Source organism: Procambarus clarkii, chromosome 5 (genome assembly GCF_040958095.1).
Source record: "Procambarus clarkii isolate CNS0578487 chromosome 5, FALCON_Pclarkii_2.0, whole genome shotgun sequence".
In the NCBI taxonomy this organism is placed as follows: domain Eukaryota; kingdom Metazoa; phylum Arthropoda; class Malacostraca; order Decapoda; family Cambaridae; genus Procambarus; species Procambarus clarkii.
In genome coordinates this window covers 3917719-3935286 of record NC_091154.1, presented here as the reverse complement: position 1 = coordinate 3935286, position 17568 = coordinate 3917719, and the positions used below count along the sequence as shown (strand labels likewise).

The 17568-nt window shown below is 41.2% G+C and overlaps 1 protein-coding gene across 1 annotated transcript in view; it reads left to right on the top strand.

Moving 5' to 3' along the window:
* LOC123765106 (uncharacterized) overlaps positions 1-14872 on the top strand; it is a 17480-nt gene extending 2608 nt beyond the window's left edge. Inside the window, exons 2-4 of the mRNA XM_045753574.2 lie at positions 763-1341; positions 6999-7122; positions 9582-14872. Of these exons, the coding sequence (XP_045609530.2) occupies positions 763-1341; positions 6999-7122; positions 9582-11874 (2996 nt within the window). The 3' untranslated portion in view covers positions 11875-14872. The remainder of the gene's footprint in view (positions 1-762; positions 1342-6998; positions 7123-9581) is intronic.
* The last annotated feature ends 2696 nt before the right edge of the window (positions 14873-17568 follow it).

Sequence of the window (17568 nt, the reverse complement as noted above, 5' to 3'; positions counted from 1 at the left end):
AAGACCTATCAACCTCTGGAGGGTTATTAAGGCCTATCAAACTCTGGAGGGTTATTAAGGCCTATCAACCTCTGGAGGGTTATTAAGACCTATCAACCTCTGGAGAGTTATTAAGGCCTATCAACCTCTGGAGGGTTATTAAGACCTATCAACCTCTGGAGGGTTATTAAGGCCTATCAACCTCTGGAGGGTTATTAAGACCTATCAACCTCTGGAGGGTTATTAAGGCCTATCAACCTTTGGAGGGTTATTAAGACCTATCAACCTCTGGAGGGTTATTAAGGCCTATCAAACTCTGGAGGGTTATTAAAGCCTATCAACCTCTGGAGGGTTATTAAGACCTATCAACCTCTGGAGGGTTATTAAGACATATCAACCTCTGGAGGGTTATTAAGGCATATCAACCTCTGGAGGGTTATTAAGGCCTATCAACCTCTGGAGGGTTATTAAGACCTATCAACCTCTGGATGGTCATTATGACCTATCAACCTCTGGAGGGTTATTAAGGCCTATCAATCTCTGGAGGGTTATTAAGGCCTATCAACCTCTGGAGGGTTATTAAGGCCTATCAACCTCTGGAGGGTTATTAAGACCACCACAACAGTTTACTGACCAACCAGCAAGTATACTTTACCTGGACATTGTCTAGGACTAAAGTATACTCTCAGTGTATATAGACCAAGAAGGTCGGTGTATATTGTTGAAATTCTTGAAAAATTTTCAAGAATTTCAAAGCTTCGTAACCCATATTCTATTCCTCAGGCCAAACAGAAAACGGACACCTGCTGAAATTCAAGATATACAAAATACTGAACGGTCCGGTGCAGCAGGCCTTCGTGTATGTGTTCCACCAGACATACACACAGGATACCGATGTGTATAACTCGGCCGTCAAGTGTGGGATAACCGGTTACTTCAGCGAGACTGAACTAGCAGCTCTGAAGCGCGAAAAACGGCCCAGATACCACAGTCTGCCATTGCTCTTCAAGGTCCTGAAGACCTGTTGTAATCCTTCGTTGGCCGCTCCTACGAACTCCATCTGGAAGACTTCGGAGCCCCTACGCGAAGATGATGATCTCTCGAGCGCTGGGACGGTGGAGAGGCTTCTCCTGACATTCATGAAGACTTATGATGAGATATGTAGCGTGCAGAAGCCAGTTAGCCAAGAGCAGTTTGATGAGAGGATATCGGACATAACGAGGTGGTTAGAATGGCTAATTGAAGGTGCTGGAAGGTTTGATGTTACTGGAAGATGGAGGGAAGATCTGGAGAAGGTAATGGGGCTCCTTCAAGACATCTTGCTGGGTGAACACAAGGATAGTTCCTCCGTGGAAATAGCTGGTAGGTCCATTATATTTTGTGAACTTTTTCCTGTTGACATGAGCTTTAGTCAAGTTTTGTAGCCAGCAAGTTTTACAGTTGTGTGAGATATATTTCATCTAATACAATACAGTTTTTGAGAATGATTCTGTCTGTAATATTATACAGTAATATTTGAATTAATATCATACCTGTATGAAATGCAATATACTGTATTCCACATTTCACTTCGAGTATGGAATAAATTGCTCAGTATAGATTTATTATATTTTTCCCCAATATATCTATCTACCTTCAGTATAACATCTAGAGTAACTTTTTATACATTGTAACATTGTCCTAAGAGTTTCTTGAATTGTTTTGAGCCTCTTGTTCATCAACTAAAAATAAATATTATAAATTCAAATTTCTGTATAAATATTTTGCATTTCATTTTAATATTATTAGAAGCCATCTCATCCATTATATTATAAATTGTAGACTAATATATATATATATATATATATATATATATATATATATATATATATATATATATATATATATATATATATATATATATATATATATATATATATTCCAAAATTGCCTTGAAAACTTATAGTAATTTGTAATTAATCTTCTGCTTGCTACAGCCAAAATTTACACGTAACTAAATCGCCTATAATTGTTATTTGTTCCATAGGCTAGGCTATTACTATATGTAATAGCCTATAGTTTTGATTTGTCCTCGTGAGTTTGAAGCTTACAAAGACCTAATATATCTATCATGCATTAATATATCTATAATTCAATATCTGTCAACTTCATCAATTAAAATGGGTAAGATTGTTGACTGTCAAAGACAATTGAAGACAAATTGATGTTGCTTTACTAGACAAAACATCGTCAGATATATTAAATTTGACTTTTCATCTATATAGTCATATATTTTTTTATATAGGCAAATGGCAGCAATTTATGGCACAAATTACTGTACTTAGACACACATGTATGTGATGATCTGATTGTTTCAAGCAGTCATGTGATTGTTTTGAAGTATATGTTAAAACGTACAAGTGAATGAGTTTGGGTGGACACAAATAGGAGTTGCTTTGTGTTAGGACAATAGGAGCAGCCTCGTATGGACCAATAGCAGCTGCCTCATATGAGTCAATATGAGCTGCCTCATATGGACCAATAGGAGCTGCCTCATATGAGTCAATATGAGCTGCCTCATATGGACCAATAGGAGCTGCCTCATATGGACCAATAGGAGCTGCCTCATATGGACCAATAGGAGCTGCCTCATATGAGTCAATAAGAGCTGCCTCATATGGACCAATATGAGCTGCCTCATATGAGTCAATAAGAGCTGCCTCATATGGACCAATAGGAGCTGCCTCATATGGACCAATAGGAGCTGCCTCATATGGACCAATATGAGCTGCCTCATATGAGTCAATAAGAGCTGCCTCATATGGACCAATAGGAGCTGCCTCATATGGACCAATAGGAGCTGCCTCATATGGACCAATATGAGCTGCCTCATATGGACCAATAGGAGCTGCCTCATATGAGTCAATAAGAGCTGCCTCATATGGACCAATAGGAGCTGCCTCGTATGGACCAATATGAGCTGCCTCACATGGACCAATAGGAGCTGCCTCGTATGGACCAATAGGAGCTGCCTCACATGGACCAATATGAGCTACCTTGTATGGACCAATATGAGCTACCTTGTATGGACCCATCGGAACCAACACATATGTTTCATTATTCTACACCAATTTAATTTCACTCCCAAAAAAATTTCCCTCTGGACTAAATCATATAATACATATGGGCCGGATTAGGGCTGGATTATTGATATGTGTGATGAAGAGCTTGCACAAAGCTGCATAAACTATACATATATTTTCCCTGTGGAGCTTTCATAGTGCTCTAAGGCTGAGGTTGTGGGGGCCCCGCACCACACGGACTGTGTATAGACCTCTCCACCCATCACCATACTAACTGCCGTACCTGTAGTGCTTCACCTATGTATAAGGCTCAGGTAAGGCATTCGAGTTCTGATAATATTATTAATAATGTTGTTACTAACAATGTGACCCCCAACCTACACTTATAATGATAATAAATGAATGTAACAGGAAATATGCCATCATTTGATAAGGGGTCTAAGGACTTGATAAGGAGTCTAGGACTTGCTAAGGGTGTTTTTATTAATATTATTATTATTTTCTACCACAGACGTGGCCAGACATTTACAATGCTCACCAGCATATATACATTTTCTTCTGTCCTCCATGGATAGGGTTAGAGATGTGTTAAACATATAGTTCAGGGATTTATTGAACAATCAACCACAGAAGGTGATTGTAGTGCTTTTAAAATGCTAGGCTAAGCTACATACGTAAATATATAGATACACAGATTTACGTATGCCCTACATAAAGTGTTCTATGTGTCTTTTACATAGTGTCATTAATGTGAATTTACAAAGGTGAAATGTAATTCTGATCAGCTACCACATATACTTTATACTCATACATACACACACATATACATACATACATACATACATACATACATACATACATACATACATACATACATACATACATACATACATACATACATACATATATACACACACATACATTTGTCTCTTTTACTCTGACAGGGTGAGGTAGCTGATAGAGAAACTAGTGTGCAATTAAGAACTTAACCACTGAAGGTGATTAAGGTGCTTTACAAGCTCAGGTTATATAGGACTTGATAAGGGTCCAGGACTTGATAAAGGGTCCAGGACTTTATAAAGTTTCAGGAACAGTTTAATCAGAGACTTCCTTATATATTATATGTGTCTGTGTCCGTTATTCTCTGCACTAAGATTCTCATATGTATCACATTTCTGCTTATCATTCATGTGTTCCTTCCTCAGATATATTCTTCAGATCATCCTGTTTAACAGTGATCGATTCCAGATACTTAGAGATGAATAAAAATGAAAACTTAGGCGAAATACATATATAGAACACAAGATAAAGTCAAGATAAATTCATGGAAGTCAAGGAAATTCATGGAGGAAAGCAACATGTGGAAGATATGTGAATTATGGTGTCTGACGATTAGTGCGTGTAACCCGAGCAGATCAAAGTATCTCAGGAAGATGATAGGGTGGATTAGGATGGATTGGGATGAATTAGGATGGAGTCACTTGTGTTGTCCCGTCTTGAGTACTGCTCAGTACTCACTTCCCCCTTCAAAGCAGGAGAGATTGCTGAAATAGAGGGAATACAGAGAACATATACGGCACGCATAGACGAGATAAAGCACCTAAATTATTGGGACCGTCTCAAAGCTATCAAAATGTACTCTTTGGAAAAGAGACGAGAGAGATATAAAATATTATATACATAGAAGATACCTGAAGACAGGTCCACAATTCACACAGTAAAATAACCTACAAAAAAGATATGAAATGGAGAACAGAGCCAGTAATGAGTAGAGGCGCCATAGGAACAATTAGAGAACACTGTAAGAACATCAGAGGTTCACGGTTATTCAAAACCCTTCCAGCAAGAATTATAAATATTTTCGCAACAAAGGTGGACTGTTTCATGAACAAAAAAAATCCATTTTCCTGCAAGAAGTGCCAAATCAACTATGTTGTAGTGGATATGTGGGCCTGTGGGCCACTCCAAGCAAATATATTGGACCAAGGTATCAAAAGTCGAGCCTAGCCCCAAGCCTGGCCCCTAAGCCTGGCAACAAGCCTGGCCCCAAGCCGGGCCCCAAGCCTAGCCGCAAGCTTGGCCCCCAAGCCTAGCCCCAAGCCTGGCCCCCAAGCCTAGCCGCAAGCTTGGCCCCCAAGCCTTGCCCCAAGCTTGGCCCCCAAGCCTGGCCCCAAAGCCTGGCCCCCAAGCCTGGCCCCCAAGCCTGGCCCCAAGCCTGGCCCCCAAGCCTGGCCCCAAGCCTGGCCCCCAAGCCTAGCCGCAAGCTTGGCCCCCAAGCTTGGCCCCCAAGCCTGGCCCCCAAGCCTGGCCCCCAAGCCTGGCCCCCAAGCCTTGCCCCAAGCTTGGCCCCCAAGCCTGGCCCCCAAGCCTGGCCCCCAAGCCTTGCCCCAAGCTTGGCCCCCAAGCCTGGCCCCCAAGCCTAGCCGCAAGCTTGGCCCCCAAGCCTTGCCTCAAGCTTGGCCCCCAAGCCTGGCCCCCCCAAGCTTGGCCCCCAAGCTTGGCCCCCAAGCCTGGCCCCCCCAAGCTTGGCCCCCAAGCCTGGCCCCCAAGCCTGGCCCCCAAGCCTTGCCCCAAGCTTGGCCCCCAAGCCTAGCCGCAAGCTTGGCCCCCAAGCCTAGCCGCAAGCTTGGCCCCCAAGCCTAGCCGCAAGCTTGGCCCCCAAGCCTTGCCTCAAGCTTGGCCCCCAAGCCTGGGGAGTAGAAGACCTCCCAGAACTCCATCAAGCAGGTATGACTCGATAAAGGGTCCAGGAAGGCTCAAAACATCATAACTTTCCTTTCAGTTGTGTAGGTTGGATAATTTATTTCAGTGAGATTACTATGATTTATTCTCTACAATGTAATAACAATGGATTAAAAATTATATAACACATATGTGTGGGGTACTGAGATATGTGGGGGAAATTATCTATGGTTGATAAGACAAGATCTATTGAGGCTCATGAGGCTAGAATGTAAATATTCGATAATCCTTATGAATTCAAATTTATTATTCAGGCTGTTGTTGTGGTTTGCATCTTGTATTGCAGTAGAGGATTGTGGGAAAAGTGATAATTACAATAGAGTACAGCATTTACTGTAAAATTGATATACAGTAATACCAATATATATATATGCCCTAATGATAGCGAAGCTAAGCTTTATATTGTCCTTGGGTGAAAAAATTACAAAAGCAAAGCTTTTAAAGCTGGTGTATGATTAACATTGATGTATATTAAACAGATCAAGCATTGAAGATAATTATTGAACTATCTTCAATGATTGAATTATCAATCATACCAGGGTTGCCTTGAGTAACGGGAATGATTATTATCAATCCCTATATCATTTACGTTCACTGAGGCTAATATAAGTAACGTTCACTGAGGCTAATATAAGTAACGTTCACTGAGGCTAATATAAGTAACGTTCACTGAGGCTAATATAAGTAACGTTCACTGAGGCTAATATAAGTAACGTTCACTGAGGCTAATATAAGTAACGTTCACTGAGGCTAATATAAGTAACGTTCACTGAGGCTAATATAAGTAACGTTCACTGAGGCTAATATAAGTAACTAAATACTGTGACAGTATTAGCAATATGTATCTTTGAAACCGTACTCTGTATTCACCTAGTTGTGCTTGCGGGGGGTGAGCTCTGGCTCTTTGGTCCCGCCTCTCAACCGTCAATCAACTGATGTACAGGTTCCTGAGCCTATTGGGCTTTGTCATATCTACATTTAGAACTGTGTATGGAGTCAGCCTCCACCACATCACTAGTGCATTCCATTTACTAACTACTCTGACACTGAAAATGTTCTTTCTAACGTCCCTGTGGCTCATTTGGGTACTCAGCTTCCACCTGTGTCCCCTTGTTCGCGTGCCACCCGTGTTCAATAATGCATCCTTGTCTACCCTGTCAATTCCCCTGAGAATTTAGAGAATCTGTGTGTTATAATATCTATGGTTTTCCTCAGAGGACGTCACAGTGGAGCTTCGTATGCGCCATCAGCTGTTCCCTGAACCAGAAGTGGACCCACTCTTGCTATGGGTATCGGAGGCCAGAGAGATGCCCAAGAAAAGGACCCACAAAGCCCCCATGTGAGTCCCATTTATCCCTTTTGTTGGGTCTAGACATTATTGTGTAAAAGAATAGGCTGTTGTAATTTAGGCTTTGGAGAGAGAGAGTGCGTTTGTGACCCATTTTCTTCACATGTTATTTCCTATACAAACCTGTTATTCATTATTCTAACTTTGGCATAGTTGACTTTCTTACAAATATTATGGAACTATGTTGAAGAAAAGAGAACTTGATCTTGACTTGATTAAAGGAGCATAAGAATGAAAAAAACACAGTTTTCTGTATGAACATGCCAAACATTCACTCCCTTGTGATAAACTACCTTCACTCTGTCGTGGTCTCTACCTTCACTCCAAGCCCTGTCCCCTGAAACTCTTCATGCACTGTGCTCCCACTCGGGCCTTGTGTACTCTCAGACATGCACAACAACAACTCACCATATCTAAAACACGTGATGGGGTCCGGGGTTCGAGTCTGCTAGTGCCCAGGTGAGTGGAACTCGCCCTATCTGTTCACCTGGGTTAATCCTTTCCCGTCACCTGATGTCCGCCCCTTCCACCTCTATATCCCTCTCGTGTAACTCTTTAGTCCCGAATCTATCCTCTTCCTCGTAACCACAATGGCCGCATAGTTATGTCCAAATACAGTTTGAGAGTAAATGGGGCCAAGTCCTCTGAAATGAATACAGTATTTGAACTTATTGGTCAAACAATTATGCATGCAGGAGCAAGTGTGGGTGGAGAATGACATTTGAATCTCATGAACAAACCGAGTGCGATTGAATCTAGTTGAAAAGTCCCATTGGGGAACTGTTATGACTCTGCAGGAGTGCAGTACTTGGGACCTGTAGTAGAGTGGTCTCCGTTCTCGACTCACAGTCAGAGATCTGTGAGTCGAGAACTGAGAACAGGAAGCCTAATTATAGGCTTCCTGTGTAATTATTAGGCTTCCTTCCTAAGTATTAGGCTTCCTGTCTACAGGAAGCCTAATTATAGCCATCGTGTCCTCAACAGCAGGAATTATAAACAAATAATCTTGGTACAACCTGGATGAACTTCCCTATTGGAGGTGTTGGATAGAACTTACGCTCTACATTAGTATAGCGTAAGTTACACACAGAGATCACACTAACGTGATGCATCAAATGAACAAATCCACAAGGGCCGTGCGAGGATTCGAACCTGCGCCCGGGAGCATCCCAGATACTGCTTTAATCGACTGAGCTACGACAGGGTAAAAAGAGTTGAAACCGAAGTTCTACTGAACTTACTGGATCCCGTAGTAAGATCCAGTAAGTTCAGTAGAACTTCGGTTTCAACTCTTTTTACCCCTGTCGTAGCTCAGTCGATTAAGGCAGTGTCTGGAATGCTCCCGGACGCAGGTTCGAATCCTCGTCACGGCCCTTGTGGATTTGTTCATAGTGTAAGTCTTTTGGACTCCCTCCCGCGTCACAGATTCATCTTGCCATACTCAGACACTTGTCTTGTACATACCAGTTGCGTTGCTCCTGGGAGTATGGGTTCGAGTCACTTCTGGGGTGTGAATTTTCAGTTGCATATTGTCCTCACAGTGAGATATGCGTGGAAATAGTTGACCGTTGAATGCTGCATGTCCCTTCAACTGTATCTCCAATGCTTACACAGCTCTTGTGTTTCGTATGTGTAACTGAATATAGGAACACCTTAACGAAGTAGTTAATAGGGGTACATAATGCAGGTCTGATTCACGAAGTAGTTAGGCAAGGACTTACGAACGTGAACATCTATCCTCAATCTTTGACGGCTTTGGTTACATTTATTAAACAGTTTACAAGCATGAAAACTTGCCAATCAACTGTTGTTATTGTTATAAACAGCCTCCTGGTGCTTCCGAGCTCATTAACTGTTTAATAATTGTAAACAAAGTCGCCAAAGATTGAGGTGCTTGCGTAACTGCTTCGTAAATCTGGATCCAATCTAAATCGTCTACGTAAATCTAAGTTCACCTTATAATTAACATTACCTTTAACCACTTATAATTTGCAATGCAAAAATTTTGAGTTATAAATTCTGAATGCAAATTTATTAAAATATTTCTTATCATTATTATTATTGGCACCATTATGGCCTAATAGTTTTAGCACGTGTGTGTGTACTATTTTTTGTGTCACAAGCTCCAGACAAAGTATAAATATACTCAAAAATGTCGTAAATTAATTTTAAATGTTATACTAAATATAGCATTTGTATATCATATTTAATTAACTTGAATCTGCAAGCTTTCAAATTTTATTGGCTATTAGTACTATTTTGTTAGTTATGGACTAGTGAGTAAGCTTGAGAGCTGACCTAGTAAGCTGCATGGCTGCCTCAGCATTTGCAAAACAAGACTCCAAATAATGTACAGTGTCTCAGGGCTGATCTTTACAATTATTCACATACTTCAATGCACACAGAGATAAAGCTGGTTAAAAGTTGGATAACTTTTGTCGCCTCAACAGTCCGGACATCGGCCAGAATATAGGTGTCCAGAATTTGGTGACTAAACTGAACGCTGCTGCTGGTGGTGGTGGTGATGGTGGTGATGGTTCGAGACCCAGTGGCAGAGTTTGTCTCATCAGAGCAGAGCCTGGGTGTGGACGAACATGTCTGGCGACTCTGCTAGCCTCATCCTGGACACAGATGGATGACAGAATCCGTCAGATTAGTGATTATCAGGCTGTCATTGTTGTGTCTGGAGTGGCAGTTAGTCTAGCTAACGATGATTTTGTTCGTGTGATTCTTCCACTATGTACCCTGACCCACGGTGTGGATAAGATTCGAACCTGGTTGAGTGAAGCTTGTGTGTTGCTGGTTATTGATGATGCTGAAGAGTTGTGTAACAAGTGTGCAGAAAAGGTTAAAGATTTTATTCAAGGATCAAAATCCATTTCAGCAATAATTCTAACAGTTCCCTCCTATTATGACACACTACAACATGAATGGGCAGACATTATTTTAACGAGTTTTCATCTGAATGGTTATAATCGCGAGGAAATTATTGCCTTGGCTGAACAAATTGTGTACCACAAGACAGAATCAACAGATCCAAAATGTTTAAAAAAGTTTTTGACTAAAAATATCTGCAGACTTGAACGTGTGTTGAAGCACCCGCACACACTTTCACAGGTGTGTGAAGCTTTTATTGAGCAGCCAGGTATATATGATGAAGTGACCACAGCCACAGATATACTCTGGACTCTCATACTCTGGAAGGTCCATCACGCGCTTCACTCCGATCCCCAGACAAGCTCGGAAAAGCAAGTATTACAGTGGCTTAAGCTTGCAGGGCAGAGTGCTCTCGAAGCCTTCAAGGCCGGCAGAAGATTAGAAGGCGACTACATGACACGCCTCGAAACTGAGACGTCAAGCATGTTTTCCAGCACCATTTGTCAGAGTCTGATGTTGGGGGTGTTCAAACAACGCCACTTTCACGGAGCAGACACACGAGGCTATAGTTCTATTCACAGTGTTCAACAGGAGTTCCTTGCTGCTTGGTATACAGACCTTAAAATCCTCGAATGTCAGAAATTAGTAAGTTTAATTGGGGAATTGCAGTGTGCATACCAACTTGCATTATTTATGGGCGGGCTCATGCTGAAGCTCAAACGGGGCTCTGGGGGCAGCTTATTGGAACTGGATGAACGAAGACTGATTGGCGCTATCCTCAACCACGCCGATGACAGCAGTGAACATCTAAATTTTAACTTAGATCTCGTTGCTGAAGTGAAGGCTACACCACGCCTGTTAGAATATATCGTGGAGATGTCAGAATATCCTGATGAATGGAATATAAGTGCAGCCGATGCCCAACTGGTGCCCATACAAGGTCTATTGCTTAATGTTGCACCCACGAGAATCTTTCTGAATGTTGAAGAGCTAAAACCATACGCAGAATTAAATCAAGTGATTAGTTTCTTGTGTCGCGTGGACATTTTTGTATGGCTTGACAGCACGTGCCAGTTCAGGTATGGTAATGGTAATAAAATGGATCGGATTATCAAAGCATTTTTTGGAGAGCACGTAGTGACCAAGATTGATCTCCTGGCTGGCTGTGCATCCCTCAGAACCATCAGAGAACTGGTCTCACAACCAGCATTCACTCACTTGGTATACATCAAGATGCGAGCCTTGGACAAAACCTCTCTATCCACTTTGCTTGTCATTAATCAATTCCTACCTAAGCTACTGTGGCTGGAAATCAAAATAGACTTTTTGGTCTTGGAGGAAGACATGAATGATTTACCGTGTAGCACAGTGCCTCTTATGGACATCCACCTACAAGGAACAAAAGCCTCGTGTATACCCAAGCTGGCTAACTTCCTGGGTACTATACACACCTGCTACACGGGTATCCACTTAGAACAAACGTCCCTCACCCCAGAGGACCTGTTTGTATTGCTGAAGCAGTTGCAGAAGCGGGACATCCGCTTGTACTCACATCCAGACTGTAGAGAACAGTTCAGAAGGTGGTATTATCCTCAGCTGTCTGCCTGCGGCGAGCACGTTAAGCTTACAGATGAGCTGGCTCAAGAGATACTAGGCTTCGACGACCGGGTCTATTACAGCAATCATTTCGTCGACTCCTCGTGCTTTGCTCTGGCTCTTGACGCTTGGAATTTGATGTCATATTTGGAAGAACAGGAAGATATCATCCAGTTTAAGTACAGGACAGAAAATCTCTCCTTTATTAAGAGACTTGATGGCTCAGTTAGTATTGAAAACCACAAAGCAAACTGTAATTTACAGAAATAGTTGGGCTTTGTCTTTTAAAACTTAATATACGATCTAAGAATGTATTAAGCTTGCTCAAATTATCCTTATTTTCGTTAGATATCTTTGGAGCAGGAACAAAATTATTGGGTGGTTATAATTAGGAGCTGCCTCGTATTGGCCAATAGGCCTTCTGCAGTTACCTTTATTTTGATGTTCTTAAAATGTCAGAGTAATTAATATTGTTCCAATGGTGTGTGGTCGCTGGCTTGACATTACTTGATTTATCATTCTTTAATTAAAACTATATTGTTTATTGATATTAAATAAAAGCTTGCTCAACTGGGGTAATCAAATATTAATGTTTAAGTTTGCTTGGCGCCACAGGCAGAGGTGTGTGCCCGCAGGCAGATGTGTGTGCCCGCAGGCAGAGGTGTGTGCCCGCAGGCAGAGGTGTGTGCCCGCAGGCAGGTGTGTGTGCCCGCAGGCAGATGTGTGTGCCCGCAGGCAGGTGTGTGCGAGTGTAAATGTTCAGCTGCATGTGTGTGTGTTGCATTAGTTGTGGACATTAGTGTTGACTTTGTTGTTGCAAATTGCCGCATAAACTTAACTACACTTATTACTTAAATAGAGATTGACCCTTTGTACTCTTACACTATCAGCTGAGTGGTCAGCGCTCGGGATTCGTAATCCTGATGTTCCGGGTTCGATCCCCGGTGTAGGCGGAAACAAATGGACAGTTTCTTTCACTCTGATGCACCTGTTCACCTGGCAGTAAATAGGTACCTGAGAGTTAAACTGCTGCTACGGGCTGCTTCCCTGGGAATGTGTAACAAGGAGGCCTGGTCGAGGACCGGGCCGCAGGGACGCTAAGCCCCGAAATCATCTCAAGATAGGCCAGTCCGTTCTCAGATTTGGAAATCTGTAAAGAAATCACTCTACGGATTTCCCCCCCCCCAAACAAAAAAAAAATCAGGCAGGACGAGGAACATAATATCTGATCTTAGAAAGAATGCCAACAGTTTTAGAAACTTTTTTGTTATATTTAGAATGTGTCCCTGGAAATTCAGCTTGTGGTCGATGAGAACACCAAGGAACTTGCCATCTACTTTGTTACTAATTTGGGTATTGTTTATTCTTAGATTAATTTGATTTGAGGATTTATTGCCAAACAGAATATAGAAAGTTTTGTCAATGTTAAGGGTGAGTTTGTTGGCAGTTAGCCAAAGATGGACTTTATTTAGTTCAGTATTTACTGTGACATTTAGAGCAAGGGGGTCAGGACTGGTGAAAATGAAGGTTGTGTCGTCAGCAAATAGAATTGGTTTGAGGTGTTGGGAGGCATTTGGAAGGTCATTAATGTAGATGAGAAAGAGGAGAGAGCCAAGTATGCTGCCCTGAGGAACACCAATGTTGATGGGTAGGGTGGGAGAAATTGAATCATTCACAGAAACATACTGGAGGTGTTCCAGTATGTTTCCTGTGAATGACAGGCTCAGATACTGGAGCCTGTCAGTATGGTAAGGCTGAAGATATTGCCTTACGCAGGTCAACAAATAACCCAACAGGGAACTCATTTTTATCAAGAGCTGTATGTATCAAGTTAATCATACTAATAAGTGCATCGGTAGTGCTTTTTTGGGTCTGAAGCCATATTGACAGGAGCTAAGTATATTGTTTGGCTAGATAAGAGGAAAGCTGCTTGTAGATTAGTTTTTTAAATATTTTTGACAAGTTTGGCAGAATTGATATAGGTCTGAAGTTGTTAACATCTGTGAGATCACCACATTTGTGGACAGGGGTTACTCTCGCTTTTTTTTTAGAATATCTGGAAAGGTTTGGAGTTCAAGTGACTTGTTGAAGAGCAATGCAATGGCAGGAGCTAGAAATCTGGAGGCTTTTCTGTATATTAGAGATGATATCTCCTCAAGGGCGCTTGACTTAGTTTTAAGATAAAGGATTATCTCATAAACATCAGTGGAGTTAGGTACAGAGATTGTGGGTAGTTTCATGTAAGGTAGTCCTGAACATTAGTTAGGGAGGATGGAATGTCATTAGCAAGGGATGACCCAATGGATGAGAAGAAACTATTGAATTCAACAACAGTGCCAGAGACTGAAAGCCCACCATCATCATTGGATAAGAGGATTGTTTTTTTATTTAAAATCTGTTTTGATCCTAATATTTGGGAGATAGTGGTTATCTTGAGGTTATCTTGAGATGATTTCAGGGCTTTAGTGTCCCCGCGGCCAGGTCCTCGACCAGGCCTCCATCCCCAGGAAGCAGCCCGTAACAGCTGACTAACTCCCAGGTACCTATTTACTGCTAGGTAACAGGGGCATTCAGGGTGAAAGAAACTTTGCCCATTTGTTTCTGCCTCGTGCGGGAATCGAACCCGCGCCACAGAATTACGAATCCTGCGCGCTATCCACCAGGCTACGAGGCTCCTTGTGCCCCATGTTTTCTGAATGTTGCCCTTAATTTGGGTAAATTCACTTTCGTAGTATTTTATTTTGGCTCTCCTAATTATTTTAGACAATATTGATGAGTAAATCTTTGAAACTTCTTTGGAGACAATTCCTAACCTATACTTCTTCTCATGGTCATGTTTTTTTTATTAATAGATTTAAGTATACCCTTTGTAAGCCATGGAGTGTTTAGGCTTTTAGTTGTGACTTGTTTCATTAGCATAGGACAATATACAAGAGTTTACATTCTTGTAAAGCCACTATTACGCGTAGCGTTTCGGGCAGGTCCTTAACCCTAATTTCCCTGGAATACGGCCCGCCAAATCGTTTAACAACCAGGTAACCATTCACTGCTGGGTGAACAGAGGCTACAGTTAAGGATTGGTACCTGGTCAATCCTCCCCGGCCAGGATATGGCTGGGAACCCAGCAAAACTCAGCTGTCATAAATATACTGGAGATAAGAACCAGCCAAATGTTGAATTCATACAGTTGAGGAAATTAGCGGCGTGAGGGTTATCAGGCTCGCAGAGGTCAATATAAAAATCCCCCGAAATTATTAGTTGGTTATTGTTAAGTCTGTTAGCTAGTATTAGATTTCTAAGGTTGGATTTGTTTTATTTATATATACAGGAGTTGTTACAGTAGTTGTGTAGAGTTGTTACATTCTTGTACAGCCACTAGTACGCGTAGCGTTTCGGGCAGGTCCCTGGAATACGATCCCCGCCGCGAAGAATCGTTGTTACAACCAAGTACACATTTTACTGTTGCGTTAAACAGAGGCTACAGTTAAGGAATTGTGCCCAGTAAATCCTCCCCGGCCAGGATACGAACCCGGGACAAAGCGCTCGCAGAACGCCAGGCGAGTGTCTTACCACTACACCACGGAGACTGTTGAACACATCAGTGTTAGGAATTGTGTAGACTGCTCCTACAGTCAGGACAGCCTCGGCACCCTTCACTCTGAAATAGGCAATCATATACTCTCCGCAGGAGTCTCTAGTTCTAATTACTTTTAAGTATATCAGTTCTTGGCTTGGCTAGGCTGTTAAAGCAGCGGCCGAACCCCCCAGACGCATTCATCAATTTTAACATACTGTGTATTGGTCTTGTGAGGCCAATACACAGTATGTTAACATGCACAGTATGTGTGTTAACATACACATATGTTAACAGATGGTTGGCAATTGTGAGGCCAACCATCTGTTGTTGTTATAGATTAAGCTACTCGGAACAAGTTCCAAGCAGCACGGGCTATGGTGAGCCCGTAACTTACCTGGCACAGGAGCGGGTCCGCAACTATCTGTTGGAAGAGCCTATATATAGTGCCCGAGGACAGGCTACGAGGCTCATGCATTACAAAAAACATCAATATTATGATACTTTAATGTGTTAGTGTTGGCATAGGCTTTTTGAGATGTACAAATCCACCAGGGCCGTGACGAGGATTCGAACCTGCGTCCGGGAGCATCCCAGACAGATAAGGTTGTTTTTGAGATGTATTTTATCATCTCATAAACGGTCTTGATCTTGTAACAACGTGTTATAAGTTGTACCAAAACACTACAATTTCAGCCAAGTTATGAGAATACTTAATGCTGCCGCCAGACAATTTAAATTTAAATCAATATATTTTATAATTGCAGTATTTCCTCACCACTTATGATGTTAACACTTTGGTGAAGGTAGCAGAATGATCTTAAGTAAATTATTTAAATTTACTTAAGATTATTTAAATTATTTAATTAAATAAGTAAATTATTTAAATTTACTTAAGATTATTTAGATTTACTTAAGTAAATTATTTATTTATTTACTATTTAAATGTACTAATAATTTACCTGAGGGCCATTATTTCTCTAGAGGCCTTGACAGGGACAGGAAGCCGGCAGCTTGTCAAAGGTCTCCCCATTTTATATATGATGATAAGCATTACCTGAACACTAACCGTTATATTTTTTGATAAGGTTTAGGTTATTATTTGATAAGAAAAAAGAACAATTTTTTTTTAATGTGAACTATTTGGCAACAGTATTAAATGTAATTTAATTTGGTTAAAATGTTGTGTATGGAGTTCTTTATACAACTTGTAACATAATGAGAGATAATTAATTTTCAGAATAAAAGTATTTTGGGCCAGTCTGCCATATTTAAATATTAAGTTTGTCAAACATTGTCTTAAGGAATGATAAAGAGCTTATCACTGGCCTTTCACACAAGCCAGATTTTTTTCTATTCAAAATAAACATAGAAATTTGACCTAACTAATCCTTTCCTAACCTAACCTATCCTATCCTAAGCTAACCTAACCTATCCTATCCTAACCTAACCTATCCTAACCTAACCTATCCTATCCTAAGCTAACCTAACCTATCCTATCCTAACCTAACCTATCCTAACCTAACCTATCCTATCCTAACCTAACCTATCCTATCCTAACATAACCTATCCTAACCTAACCTATCCTATCCTAACCTAACCTATCCTATCCTAACCTATCCTATCCTAACCTAACCAATCCTAACCTAACCTATCCTAACCTAACCTATCCTATCCTAACCTAACCTATCCTAACCTATCCTAACCTAACCTATCCTATCCTAACCTAACCTATCCTAACCTAACCTAACCTAACCTAACCTAACCTATCCTATCCTATCCTAACCTAACCTATCCTAACCTAACCTATCCTATCCTATCCTAACCTAACCTATCCTAACCTAACCTATCCTATCCTAACCTAACCTATCCTAACCTAACCTATCCTATCCTAACCTAACCTATCCTAACCTATCCTAACCTAACCTATCCTATCGTAACCTAACCTATCCTAACCTAACCTAACCTAACCTATCCTAACCTAACCTATCCTATCCTAACCTAACCTAACCTGTCTTACCTACAGACGTCAACCTCTTCCCGATCATGATTCTCCATTATGAACTGTTCTGCGACTCTCCGCTGTTTCTTTGTTCTTTCATGTTAAAATACATTTTCCAATGTTCTTTATGTCTCTATTCATTTGTTTTTGGGTCCAACTGTATTCGTCAATATTCCTTAATGTCATTAATACATTCCCTTGCTTTATTCTGTATGCCATCATGTTGCCTTTTATTCTCCTTACACCAGATGTCTTCATAGTACCAGATAATATCCTATTGCACTGTATTACTTAAGTGTGCTACTGTATTGCTAAAGTGTCCCACTGTATTACTGAAGTGTGCTACTGTATTCCTTAGTGTCTCAGTGTATTAAGTGTCCTGCTGTAT